Source organism: Pterocles gutturalis, unplaced genomic scaffold (genome assembly GCF_000699245.1).
Source record: "Pterocles gutturalis isolate BGI_N339 unplaced genomic scaffold, ASM69924v1 scaffold44786, whole genome shotgun sequence".
NCBI lineage: Eukaryota > Metazoa > Chordata > Aves > Pterocliformes > Pteroclidae > Pterocles > Pterocles gutturalis.
Window position 1 is genome coordinate 1 of NW_010102081.1, and position 15,141 is coordinate 15,141.

Below are 15,141 nucleotides of genomic sequence, written 5' to 3' on the forward strand. Positions count from 1 at the left end.
GAAAAAATATACAGAATTATAAAAAAAAAATGAGGATTGAATGGAGACCTCAAGAGGTCTCAAGTCCTACCTCCAACTCAAAGCAGGGTTAAATTCAAAGAAAGATGAAGTTGCCCAGGGTCCTGTCCAGTCGAGATCTGAGTCTCCAAGGACAGAGATCCTACAGCCTCTCTGGGCCACTGTTCCCGTGCTCAGTCACTCTCCCTGCAAATGGTTTTTTTCCTTATTTCCTTACAATTTGTAGATTTGAGCAACTAGAAGAATAATTTTTATGACTGATGCAAGCAAACACATCTACTGTAAGAGAACTGGCTTCCAAACTGCATCTACAAGTTTTACAAATGCTGAAAAACGTTGTAAATAGAATCCATGTTACAGACTTGGGTATCAATGGTCCTCTTCTTGCACACATAGTTAATATCCCTGGACTTCCAGTTGGGAAAAAGCCCAGCTTACAGAAACTGAGCACATTTTATAATGACATCTCTTCAGAATTCTTTGCTGTAATAGTATTTCCAGAGCCACGCTTTCTAAACATAAAGAGTGCATTAAAAGCTGTACATACCTGGAGTATCTTAACTGCAAGGAACTCCCCAGCAGCAACGTGTTTGGGTTTGCAGACCATCTGCAAGTCATTTTAGTTAAGTACCCGTCTGTTTCACACGTGATATTGATATTCATATCTAATCAAAAGACATTGAAAGTTTATTAATAGAGATATCATTATTTATACAAAAAACATGCATTGCAAGTCATATCTGCTCAATAAAAGCTAACTGGAGTTTAAAATGGAAATATTCTGACCTTACTATTAAAATGCACCAGAATTGTAATTTAAAATCATCTGGAATCTTACCTACTACATATAATTCAGCGTATCTATGATGACATTCCCTATTTTGATGACAACAGTATAATGCGGTATAGAAGAAACCTCCTCTAGGTTTTGTTGCTTTCAAGTTGAAAAGAGTAACTTTGCTTACGCGATCATTCACAAGCGTATACTGACTTTCTGGGATTTCTTCTGCTAAATTCAGCCACCAAACAATCTTCTTGGACACTACAATCTTGGTTTTGTTTTTATAGATGCAATGAAAGGAAACGTTAGAACCAGCACTGGTCAGTATCTTTGGAGGAAAGTACAGGACTTCAGCTACACAGAAGGGGAAAAAAAGGAAAAAAAATCCATTGAGATTAGCATCTGAACAAAAAAAAATACCAAAGCATATGTCAATAGAAAAATATTATTATCATCCATCTGTATTTCTAAGTTTCCAACTTCTTAATTACTATTAATGACTATAGGGGAGAGGGGCAGAAATGAGCCCTCGACTGTCTCCCCCCAGTAACTGATGTTCATAAATTCTGATAAAAATAATCCTTAATATCCCCAGGCAAACAGGAATTAAATGAGCAGAAAAACACTGGGGGATACAGTGAAAGCAATACACAGCAGCACAAGGGAAAGACATACAGGCTCCTGCAAATTACATCCTGGGAAACTAGATTAACACCACTGCTTTTTACTCAGACCACTTTTTAAAGGCACCAGGTCAGCTTATTTAAACGCTGCAACAAGTACTTGCACCCTAGAAAGGGTTAGCTTCTGTCACTCGTCTCACAAACAAATACACCACAAATTTTAAAATTGTAAAATTGGCCTCAGGAGAAAGTGAGAGGAGATCCAAATAAGCAAAGAGCAATGTTTGGGTTTGAAAAAAAAAAACAAAAAGTCTAACATTTTGAACCCTGCAAGGATGTTGAAATCATATGTCAGCTGAAGCATTACTGTAATACTGGAACATAGATTTTGAGAGAACTGCTGTTTAGAAATAGGAGAGAGGGGACTTAAAAAAATTTAAAAAATAAAATAAGCTTTCCAAGAGTTATTAATCCTGCTCATATTGAAGTCAGCAGGAGATTAATGTCTCAAAAACTTGTTTTACAATCTCAGCAGTGTGGGTAATACCAAATGGTAGCAGTGGTACAGTAAGTAATTCACCAGTGCACAAAGAGACTGAATTTGCCAATCACGTGAACATGCACAGCTCAGCCCCCATCAGTCAGGTCCTTAGGGAAGCGACAGGTGTTACACACCTGCTGAAAGGGAACAGTTTGCTGAAGATCAACTCAAAGCCGGCATGAAAATCCTTAAAAGGTCAGGTTTGCTTTCCATAGTTAAGGAACCATGTCAGATATTTTTAGGATTTTTCCAGAACACAGGCCTTCTCAGATGGTAGAGCACACCTACAATGTTGTCATTGTCAAAGACTTTCTTCTTAAATATGAATCATAACGTGAAACGAGTCAGCTGTAGAAAAACCTAGCTGCCTGATTTCAGCATTTGCTCTCGGTGTTGATGTGCCTCCGTGACCGCACGGCAGTGCTCCTGTACCAGAGGCTTCGCTGCTCCCAGCTGTGCTGCGTGCTCCGCTGTTCCTCCGTTGGCTCAACCTATCACTGGCCATTGGGAGAATATGGGAGAATACAATGCAAAATTTCTTTCCCCTCCTATATGCTCTGACCATGAACAAAAAGCCTTTATGTTCTATCATTTTAGCAGGAGCTACATTGATGTAAGGGACCTCACTAAATCATAAGAGTTCTTTTCAGAGTCCAGGAGAGCTCTTAGTGTGTGTGACATGTCAGGAACTTGCCCTGTTTGGGCAGTAAATTGATGACAGTATATAAGATGATAGTCCAGAACTCTTTTAGTGCAAGTCTGGTACAAAGGAAAGAGCAGAATCTCAGGCAAAGCCATGCAGAAAGAGAAGGAGAGGGGGAAAGAACTTCCACAGGATTTTTTCAGCCCAACTCCTGTGCCTCCCTGGATAACACATGCTCTCAAAAACTCATTCCACAAACCAAACTGGGAAATCTGTTCTGTTCCAAAAGACTACTTACTGCCCATGACCTACCTCCAAAGTTGAGATTATGCGGTGTGCTCCAGTCACTCCAGAAGCCTGGCCCATGACGATTCCTGCACCGCGCTTGAGCTAAGTATGAAGAATCAAGTAGTGAATTGTCTATGGCCAGTGAGGTTTCTAGAGCAACTTGAACCATCTGTTGGATTAGGAGAAACCATTACTGTTGTATAATGAAACAGGAAAAAGGAAGAGACAGAGGGAGCCAAAACAAATAGTCTGGAGAGTAGTTTTTAGGTATCAAGTTGGGTTAAAAAAAAGCTTTCTTCTTTAAATTTACTGTAAATTTGAATATAGTTTACCTCTGCAGAAAACATGTTATTTCATGTTTTTATTTCATGACACACCAGCTCAGGAGAAACCAGCGTGCCATACTCGACCCCACCAGACCAGCCACGTTGCTCAGCCCACCAGAGCTGCTGCCCAGGGACGAGGAGGGTGGTAAGAAATTCTGAGCTCAGGAAGAGACCCACTGACCTGCACTGCTCCATTGTGAAACAGAGCGAGCAGAGCTGACTCACCTGCCAGCCCTTTTGACCTGAGTTTGCAGAGATCTTTACTTCATACTGAAGTGGGTATGGCATCAGCACAGGCTCAGACCAGCAGATCCTCACTTGACCTTTCTCTGTCATTTCTAGATGCAGGTTCAAAGGAGGTTCAGGCTTTACTGCGGACAAATTAATTGACAAGTTTACCAATAACCTTATTGCCTGTGACGGCTGGCAGTAATGGGTTTTTACTGATTCACAAGTCTCTTTCACGCCTTTTCTTTAAGCTCCGTTTTCAAGAGCTGCTCTACAGCTAGTGTATGACAGGCGTAATGTTGTGTAATATCACTGGAAAAGTGCACCCTGCCACCGTTATATAGTTAGTCATCAGGACATGCTGCTTGACCTAACGTTTGCCTTAAAACTACATTAATTTCTTGCCTTGGGCAATGATTCTTCCCAGTAACCAAGCACACACTCACCTGTTCTGCTGAAAAGACGGCTGAGAGGGATGGGAGCGCAAATTGCTTTGCTCAGCTCCTTAAGAGACAGCAAATAATGTCCTCATACTGCACACAGAAAATTTCTAAATATTCCCATCCCTTCCCCAGTGATTATGGCTACGAAAGAAGGTCTCCAGAAGAGCTACATTAGGGCAAAGTAAAAAGGGAGGGTTTCAGAAACTTCCCATGAGGATGAAGATAACCCTCTGCAGAGGGAAATGGATGGGCAGCCTAGAGTGAGGATTCGGATTACACTCACTCTTCCTCAGACAAAGGCAAAGAACCTAGATCCTACTTTCACCCGTTACTGTGACCATTTCAAGTCACCGTGTAAGTACAGTGTCCTTTGGTTGACCTTGTCCTCATTCAGCTCTGAGCTTCTCCCATGCAAGGGTAATATCCTGTTAAAAAGCACTGCAGTGTAAACAGCATGTGCAAAAGCTGAAGGGCAAGCATTTCCGAGGGTCCTGGGCAGTGGGCACAGGTTCACTCTGAGTTCCATCTGCCCTGAATGCCCCCAGCCTGCCCCCACACCCCAGATACAGCCACGCCTCCCATTCAGGGCTTTATGCTGTCTACACTATGTCTTGGCTAACCTGGAAAATATGAGTGCAGGAGTCTGGGAAAGGCTCATAGAAGTAGTTGTAATGGGACAATGAAAATGAAAGTAACCTCTGTGTAAGTGAAGGTGGGCTGGTAGCAGTAACTGAGCTGGCAGAGTTCAGAAGATGATGCACATCCACAGCGTTAGCCAGTGGAGAACCAGAGGAACTGCCTCCTCCCATTTCAACCTCATGGTCAGACAACAAACACATCAGTGTCACCTGGAACCTCCTACAGCTCCTGTGGGGTCTACTCGAGACAGAGTCTGCCTCCATCAATACCAGATTAAATATAAAATGGCAATTCACTGGTCTCTCAGCTCTTCAGGGTGTCTCATTTAACTGGTATTACTGGAATCTCACTCAGTTTACCAAAACCCTGTTACTACTTTCCATAAAAATTCAACACACTAAGTCAAATCTTATTTTATTATTACTTATATACTATCTCAAAACAATTAACTTGATGAAGACAAGCAGAAATAAGTGATTGGGGAGGACTTTTAAAACAAGCCAGTAACTTTTACACCACACTTTCATGAATCTTACAATATAAATAATGATGTCTGCTCTGCTGATGCCATGTGTTCTACTTATACCATCTATAAGCAAGTACAACTCTATATTAAACAAGCATTCAGAGTTTTACTTTCAAAATAATTTTTACTTGAGTTAAATCTTGGCAGAACATATACTAATATTATGCATTTTAAAAATATACTTCACTAAGCAGAACAAACTAATTATGTCATTTTAAATACTGGCAGATGCAAGTCTGAATTTTTCTTTCTTGTAGCAGAATTTAAAAGCAGCAAGATGAAAAATGAAACCTCTCATCTTCAAAACTAGCCCACACAGAGACTTTTAACTTATTCTGCCTGCAAAGCCCATCAGTTAGGAAGAAGTCTGTAAAACTCCAATTTTTTTCCCCCACAGCTGACAGAGTCCCTGCCTTTTTGAAATTTGCCAGGACCTGCAATAACTGTGCATATTGGATAGCAAATTCATAACGTCAGTATCGTTTTAACTTGCTTAAATACAGAGGAATGTGTTCCAACTCGGAAAATGCTGAAATTCTACATGCATGGAAGAAGGCATCAGGGCAACAGAGCTGCTTCAGAGAAGAGGTAGTTTTATTTTCTAAGTAACTTTAGGAACAGGTTTGGTTTTTTTCCCCCGCTCACTTCTTAATTTCTGTCCTCAGCACCCAGAAGCCTTTTCCTATCTGGTCTGTGCCCTCCTTCTCCACAAGAGATATCCTGCTGCTATTCTCCATCAAAAGAAGTTTAAAATGTAGGTCATACCTACCTATATCTATGGGCTTGACTGACATCAGAGGTGACCACAGAGGCGTTACACCAATCATAATCTCCAGCCACATGATGTAAGTGTGGTTGAGTCTCAGGGACGGCACACAGCACTCACACTTGTACTCGCTGCAGTCACACTGAGCAGCTGTGACAGTGCCCTTTAGACAGCTCGTAGATACATCTCCCAGTGAAAGCTCTGATCTGTAAGGAAAAAAACAAACCATAAAACAAAGCAAACCAGTATTTCTTTCTATACTCTATCTCAGTAGAGGAGGTTTGTCCATCTGGATAAGATTTACGTACCAAAAAAAAAAAAAAGAAAAATTGTTACCAATTGCTTTTACTTTGTTGCTTCTCCCTTTTGAAATGGTTTCCAAGTAAAGTAGTTAAGATGATTTAATGGGAAGTATTCCTAAGGTTTGACTTTAAAACAAATGCGTTACAATACTAGATGACACCTTTAATTTAGTCAGACTAGTTTCTGATTCCTGATGGTAACTACTACTAGATACTTCTTGGGCACACAAAGGTAGTTTACCTTACAGTGGAGTGATTGGCAGCTCTCTGCCACCTCCACAGAGATCATGTTCCATTTCCTATTCATGAGGCACTGAAATAAAATCTAAACAATTTAACATTCCTTCCAGCTTCTCCTATAATTAAGCATTACAAGTAATATAATAATCAAAAGCGATTATTCAAGGGAAAAACAAGTTCTGGAATAACAAAAGCCTAAAGAACTCCTCCATTCAGAACACATTTTAGTACTCATTTTCAACAACATACAGTATTTGGAAAAAAAAAAATAGACACCAGTGTCCTCCAAAAGTCTTAACTTCGTGCAGTTGATTCCAAGCTAAGGCTTTAATTATTTTTTACATGCAGCATGTTTGTGTATTGGATAGTCTGATGTTTCCTAGGAAAGCAAATTATTTACTCACACACTTTACTACTATTTCTTGGACAGGCTCATGGAAAGTATTCAGGAAGTAACTTACTACATTTTGCTTTTATTGCTCCTCATGGGACTACTTTTGACTGAATGTTCAGATTTAGTTTCAAGGGGGGTTTTTTTCTTTTTTTTTTTTCTTTCTATTACCACTCCTTCCTTGAGAGTTTCACATACACAGTTTCCTTGAGAGTTTCACATACACAGTTTTTGTTTACACAATCCACTGCAAACACTGTACAGTCTAAGATAAACTTGTGAAGTTTTAAACAACTAATGGTTGCATGGGCATAATATATGTTTTACAAACAGTTTAATCAGATTTTCTAATAACATGATTTTGATACGTTTTAAATGAAATAAAGGGCAAAGTAGCAAATACTGGTCCAAGCAGTCCTGCATTATGTCTCTAGATGCTAGCAAATGTTTTATAGGACGCAAAAAGAACATACATGTTCATATTGAAATACAGGCCATCACATTTAATTCATATCTCTGAAAAATATACAGGCTTCCTTGGGTCTACTTCCAGAAGCAGCACAAAGAAGACCCGTGCTATTTCCATGTACACATTAGTACACAGATGCTTTTCAAATATGTTTCAGAGGCATTTTTAGAGCAATCCTCATGTGTACGGTTACTCTTTTATACATATTTTCAATCTCCATTGACTTTAGTCAAACTATTCTTGATTTATGAAATAAACACAAGTGGGCACAAAGCTGCTTCTACTCTGAGGGCACCAGCAGTTCCCAAAGTATTCTTCATTCTCATTTCTATTCCACAGATATTCTTTGGGCTCTTTCAAACACAGATACACATTTATGGCGTACTGCAGGTATTCGGTGACACAGGCCTCCTTAAGGGAGTGAAATTTAATAGCGTGAATACTTCGCAGCCAAACTTCTCACAGCGGCAAAGCCAAGACAAATCCTGACAGTTAACCCATCCTGGATTCCTTCCTGCTTTTGACATTTCATCCTTACAAAAAAAGCTTACGTTTTTAAGTGATTTTGGAATTATTTCTGTATAGCAAGAGGTTTGTTTCACTAATTCAGAGCAAGAAACTGAAGTTAATAGAATAAGAACCTTTCTGTAAAGGTTTTAAATCATGTTATAGCTGGCATGACTCATCGTAACACTTGAATTCACGGAGGGCAGAGAACTCGACACTGGAGGAGAAGGAAGGACAAGATTTTCTGCTTTTTTTTGTTTTAGTCACTTTGGTATCTAGTATATTTAATCGACTGCAGAGCACAGGGGAAATGGGCATCACTCACTGATCCCATTACCATAATCTGCCCTACTGAAAAAAGTCAAAAACTGAGGAGAGGCTGGGAGCAACAAAGGGCTGATGAATTACGGGGAGAGCGCGTGCAAATGATGCTGGCTGGCACTGCAAGGGAACCCTCGATGTACGCACATGGATCTCCCCAAATCGGGGCCCCACTCATCATTCACTAGTCAACACACACACATCACACCTCCACCTGGGTTTTAGGAATCTCTTTGAAGAAGGTAACACAAGGATTTTCAGTTTTGTACTCGGCAGTAAGGACCCCATAAGCTAAGCAGGTTCATATGAATACGTAGTTTACATTTATTAGTACTACAGTCAGGCAATACTGACATTCCTAAAATAATTTTTACCAGGACTCACAGACTTTAGGACACGAGAATTATTGAACCTTATGCTGATGGTATCTGGCAGACATACTGCGTTTAAACTACTTGGAATACTTTTGTTTTTATAGTTGTGGCTCCACTTCTTTCTCTCGAATTTCCTTTCAAAGACTTCACAGAATCTTCTTTTCAGTTTCCCTGCCTTCTATTATTGCTCACAGATTTTATTCGTCTCAACAAACCCACAAACAATCTGTAAGAACATAGTCTTTCCATCAGTGTCTTTTTATCTTATAAAACCTCATCTGGAAAAGCGGTTACAACCCCTGCTACCATCTTTCTCCCAATCATTCTCAAGGATTATTCCCATTTTTAACTGAGCTTATTTGCACCCTGAAGACCACTCGTGTACAGGGGGAAAATGCTGGAGAGCTCCTCCCTGTGTTGTGTTGTGCCAGTGTTTCAAAGGCCACTTAGCTGGGAATAAACAGGCACAGGTTGTTATTTCTCCCTGCTCCACCACACAAACTTTCTAATTTGTTTACTGTATAAAATTCTGTATGGAGGAAAGCAAGTGTAACTGGAGAAAAACCCTGTGGCTCCCTGCCAGGCAGGCCTTCCACCCCTTGTGACAGAGAATTACCAGCATCTCACTGCTATGCTCTAGACTTGTCTTACAGCTCTCGACGTCTGCAGGCAACCAGGGCAAAGCAAGGGGAAAGACCAAGCGATGTTATCAGACGCCAGGTCTGCTCCCAGAGAAAGATACACAGATACCAAGAAACAAGGTAAGGACCTTTGCATTTCCACAAACTGGCAAGACACAGGGACACAAAATTGAGTTTGGGATAAGAGAATAGATCAAGAGAATGTGATCATCCCCACAACAACTTATTCCAAATTGACAAGCCCAGGCTAAATGTGTGAGACCTGATTACAAGCAAAACAGCAGAAATCCAAAGTATTGTGGAGAACTGCAACAACTCAGGACTGCACGAGCAACCTGTGTCACTATGAAAGGATCCCCAAGGCTAAGTGGTTTCAGTTAATGTAATTAATCGTCAGCATTTACAGCATTCCTAAAATACATACAACTGGAAAGATGATTCGCTTTTGGTAGACAGTTAACCTAATTTGCCTAGTCAAGTTTCAGAATAACCTTTCTCCTCCCAGAGACACGCTGCTAGAGAGGGTAAAACCCCATCATTACCCTTGCTTGAGCCTCTTACACTGTTTTGGAAAGAACAAAACATTTTCTGTTCAAAGTAACTTGATATCATTTACAAGCAGGCAAACTGTGGATGTGTAAAATGCAAGGATACTTCTTTAATGCTGAAAAAACCAAAAGCTGTTGAGGACCCAAGCTCTTTTGTTGTAGATTCTTCTAGGTCATTATTTTTGTACATTGCCTGTCCTATATGTGAGAATTCTGGGTTGATCTCCAGACTCCCAGAGAGTAACACATGCCAGGAACAAATATTTTTAAAACTGGGAATGTTTTCAAGGTATTTTGGCTCATGTGAATAAAATGTTAAGGTACCAGCAAGCCAACAGGGAAAGCTGTCACCTTACCAAAATCTGAAATGCTTTGCTAGCTGTTCCCCTAGAACACAGGCACCCTAAAAGGAATATATTAATATGAAATCTGGGGAGTGAAACAAGTTCTCCAATGTCAGGGACCGCACTGCATCTCGCAGAAAGTAATCAAATGCAGAAATGCCACAAGGACTCTAATGAGCCTATATGGCCTGCTGGCATAAATTGCATGACACTGAATTCCCTTCCTAATACAAAGAACCTCTTCATCCCAGCTGGGACTCGAATCTGTTGTTCCATGGATGTTAGGCATACCAAAAAAATTCAATATAGAGATTACTACACTAGGAATACTGGCAAAGATTTTGATATTGCAGTTGAGACTGGATAGAACAAAGTCAGATCTACTTCTCCCACAAACACACAAGTAATGGCATTTCAGAAATCAAAGTAATGAGGAACACTGGAAGATCACAGCTTTAAAATTAAGCAATTGTAACAGCAAAGGTATTTTAGGAAGTCAACACTGATTTCAATTAAAGCATTTTAAGAAACATGGAAAGGACAGAGGAGGAGGACTCTCCATTCCAGCCATCTCTCATTCAGAGACAGAAACATAAACTTTCCACATTGTCCAGAGTTACTTTTAGATAAGACAAAGGTACATAACATATCATATCATCTTCTTGCAAAGCTAATGCTACCACTGTGCTGCAAGCTTGAGAGGCCAATGTTGATGTTGGAGAAAATGCTTTCAGATTTCTAATGCTAATAGTGGCAAATTTAACAGAGTCTGTACTTACACAGCATATAAGAGATTAACCTTCAAGTCGGCTCTCAAGGACAACTTCAAAAACCGCAGGCTACAAACTAACAGGTCCAGCTTGCCTTTAATCCAACATTCAATGTTCCAACTTGAATCTGAAAAAAAAGAAAGAGATTAAACATTGATGAGCTATATTAAAACCAAAAAAGAAAAACAACTGAAGAGCCAGGATAAAATTCACCCACAAGGAGAGGACAAGTAACTGATATTTATGAAGGTGAGGCTGGACCACAAATGTGCAAATGTTTATGAATAATCCTTGCTGAACTGGGCACTAATACATGCCCCTGAACACTTGAAAGGCTAACAACCTATGTGATACTGCTGCAGTCTAATTATTAGAGCAGGATTATATTTTATCTGACTTTACAGACAAGGCCACAATGGGAAGAAATAAATTCAGACAAATTTAGTGTGGCAGTCTTCAACACAGATTTATTTGTTCCATGGGACAGTTCTTTCAAAATGAAATTCTACTCTACCGAGGTCAATGAGATTCCTGCCGCTGACAGCAGTAGGCCAGCTGGCCTGTGTGCTGCTCAGAGACTGTGGTTTACAGGAGGAGAAAAACAGCCTAGGAAAAAATAATTCAATCTAATCCATGTACAGATATTTACTAAGGCATCACAATGCAGGCAGAAAAGATGGCCCTTGCCCTCCATCTCCCCCACCTCCTTCAGGAGCTTAAAGCCCATATCCACAGAAATACTTAAAATATTTCTTATGGCTTCTAAATACCTTTGAAGATCTGTGCTTATATCCTCATATGCAGTGCTACATATTTTATTCATAATTCCCCTAGAAAGACAGGCACCTTTTTTTTCCCCCTTTGAAACTGTGCTATACAATTCCCTTCATTTTCCACTTTAAACTTTTGTGAGGAAGGATTTTACCATACCATGTGATCAGCTCTCTGTAAAAATGAATACCCATTGACACAACCCACTCCCCTCCTCCCAAACAACAAAAAACCTTGACCATTTTTTGAAGTAGTAGTAACTTCTTATGCCCTTGAATGGAAAACCTACCTATTTCCTGAGAAGCAGAGATACTTATTTCTGAAGGAATAAACTTCCTTGTTTGCATGCTTGCTCTGTACAAAGAACAATCAATGTTGTTATCACTCCAAAGGCAACACAGAAAACTTTCTGTGTTCATTAGCAAGGGAGGCTTGGTTTCAGATGCTCCACCCTCTCTCCGCAAACCGGACCATCTCTCTACAACTCCAGCAGAGAAAGGACTCAAAAATGTCTCGTTCAGCAGCATAGAGGGTAAGGTAAAGTTCCTGGGAGGAATTTGATAGACCATACAGTGGGCAACTGCCATTTGAAGAAAGTCTGCAAATATAAAGGCAAAGATATTGGAAAGAAAAGTTCATATTGCTTGACAATGAAAAAGGAATGGTTGGTGTTACACAAAACCACATTCATTACATAAAAAATCAGACTGTTCCCAGGGGCTATTCTCCCCTGCGTTGCAGACAAAATTAGAAAAACATCCCCTCTGAACTGGTGTCACAACTGACAGACGCCAGCCTTCTCCCCCAAAGTCGCTATACCTAACTTTTTGTTTTCTCAACCTCTTGAAATAGGTCAAGATGAAGACTGCAGGGGAAGCACCTCCTTGGGGTAAATTGGCTTATATTAATTCAAAATACAGTGAATCCTAAACCTAAGTGCACACACTATACAGGTATGAGTCTCATCTCCCCCTGCAGTGCTGGGACACTTGCAATCCAGCTCTTATAACACAGCTCCATTACTGGAGAAAAAATAATCCCACTGTAAATGAAGCACAGTCATATTGTAACTGTTAAATACCAAAGAACAGTATTACAAGAATAAACAACGGGATGTAACTGCAAAACCCCAGGGCATTATCTGGGAAATAAGATGCAGGAAAAGAATGATCTTTTCCATCAGGCTTAGATTCTTCAAATTAAAATTGCTCTGACCACATTTGTAGCTCTTGTTGGTAAGTCATAGCTTGAATCATGCTAAGAATGATTTTGAGAATTATAAGCATGTCGGTTTTGGAAATAGCTTACTGTAAAACACTGCGTGAATTTCAGAGATTAAAGCTCTAGTTACAGAGGCATGTGGGTCATTTGTGCACTTTGCATTTAGCTTTTTGCTCAGTAAGGGCATAAATATTTTAAGCACTTCATTAGACAGAAATTAATTGATGCTCTATGCCTTGCAATAGCCACAGTAAGAAAAACAGAATTTCTCTGGCACTGTTTGATTAATAGCACATAAGCATAAGCTAAATAATATAAAAACACAAAATGAAAGCTCTTTAAAAAGTAGATGCATGCTACCTAAAAAGCAGACACTGTGTTACCATGCAGCATATTTCATTTTCTCTTTACACTGATTTTGTATCTCCAGGCTCCTGAAGGGTTCTGCTCTTTCCTCCTCTCTCATTTAACAGAGTTTGTGCCTCTCTAAAGATCAGCTTCATTAGCCCTCCTGGCTGCATGCGGAGGATTCAGTTGACCAAACAGACTATTAGTCCATAACACATGATTAAAAAAGGCCAAATGAGTAAGTGACATGACTGCCTGTGGAGCAGGACAGATAACCAACATACTCCCAACTCACAGCATCAGCTGGGGGGTGTGAAGAGATTCCTGCCAGTCATCTCTTTTTCTAAAAAACTACTTCCCCCTCGCATATCACACCAGACAATCTCAAGGGATTAATTAAATCCTATAAAGTCAAAATGTGTGCAGCTGCTTTCCACTTCTTCAGAAATGTAAAAAAAAAAAAAAAAAAAAAAGTTAAAAGAACTATAATGCATAACAATACAGAAGGCTTAATACAGGACTACCATAGCTCTTAAATGCCTGCTCATAAACCACAGCGTGCATTAAGGACATCTTCCAGCTACAGATTTAACAGTGTGTCCATGCCACAGACACAGAGGAAGCCATCACTTACAGAATTGCAGTTCTGTCCCCAGAATAGCAGCATATTTGCCTGGCTGGGTTAACAGGGCTACAAAGATGCCAGCCATGGCTATTTCCTTATTTGGAACCAAATGGAGATGGCCGCTCAATGGATACTCTGACTTTCAGTCATTACATGCCATCAGATCGAGCCAAAGCACTCTGAAGCCTAATGAAAACTCCCTGAGGCATCCAAGTTTTCTAATTAAAAGGTACATAATATGTTTAGATGATGTAAGGTATTTAAATGAATGTCAACAATGCAATATTTGATGCTGAGTGGATAAAGGTAGGTATACAGAAAGATAAAGATGTATATGTATATAGAAAAGATACAGAAATCTAATGATTTATTCATCTTTTGTGAAGATACAAGATGACACAGATTTTGAAACTAACTTCATTGGTTTACAGCATCTGCTTTCTCCCTAAGCATCAGCACCAGAAGTCTTTAAATAGTTCTTATTTTAATAAAAAAAAAAAAAGAAAGGCAAATACCAGCTGTCCCTGAACAGCATACAGCATACACCAATATTGTTACGAGTGATTCCCAGCTAGAAACTCAGTTTATTATATCCAGCTTTTGCAGTTAATTGAGCCCCCTTTAACAGCACGTGCACATGAAAGCAGGAAGGTCAGCTACCTGAAAAAGCAGAGCTCAAACTCCAAGTGACATCGTGGCTACACTGAACTAAGCAGAAACTTTGCAGTTCTGATGGAACTGGGATTTTTCCTTCTGCTTTTGAACGTATTAGGATAATAAAACAAATGGCCCGTGAACTTCTATCTTATCATATTTTGACTCACCAAATACTTTCTACTGATGTTTCCTGATCTTAAAAGTCAGTTGCACTGCTTTTTGGGATAAGACATGCAGGCACAACCCTGAGAGTGTCAACATTTCAATTCTGCACAACGATAACATCAGGTCCTTTGTATATTCTAGTTGCATGTTGTGATAAGATATTAATCCAGTAGCATGACTTGAAACACCCTTGTAAAACAGAAATGGTGATTACTCTTCATTCCACATAATTTCCAATTGATTTTTTTTTTTTAGTAACTTACCCAACAGCACAAACACGGTCAGAATGATTTGCCAATACATCTTGTTCTGTAGAGCTGATCTGAAAAGCATACAGAAAATTAACTGAGAGCTGATAATAATCAGTCTATTACTTCATTAGGGTTTCATTTTGGTGCACTTCAGTTAATTCGATACACCTTTGTAAGCAGAAAGGAAGAACAAAATCAGAAAGGCATTTGAGGAAAAAAAAAATTGCTTACAATATCAATTAAATATCAACACAGCTCTTCTTTCATCATTAGAGCTATACAGTACCTCATGGTCTCCAGGCTTTTGCTGAGCATTGGTCACCACCTGGGTTTGCTCATATGAAAGGCACTACAAATCCAAACAACCAAAATGC

The 15,141-nt window shown here is 39.7% G+C and overlaps 1 protein-coding gene across 1 annotated transcript; it reads right to left on the bottom strand.

The window, feature by feature from the left end:
• Positions 1-565: 565 nt before the first annotated feature.
• On the bottom strand, positions 566-14,832 carry LOC104470345 (leptin receptor-like; the record flags this gene model as incomplete). The annotated part of the gene is made up of 8 exons (XM_010085223.1): positions 14,780-14,832; positions 11,790-12,098; positions 10,739-10,856; positions 5,826-6,028; positions 3,446-3,591; positions 2,919-3,063; positions 857-1,153; positions 566-683 (listed from the first exon to the last, which is right to left on the bottom strand). Coding segments are annotated over exons 1-8 (1,376 nt in total), but the record flags the coding sequence as incomplete, so codon positions are not given.
• Between the last annotated feature and the right edge of the window lie 309 nt (positions 14,833-15,141).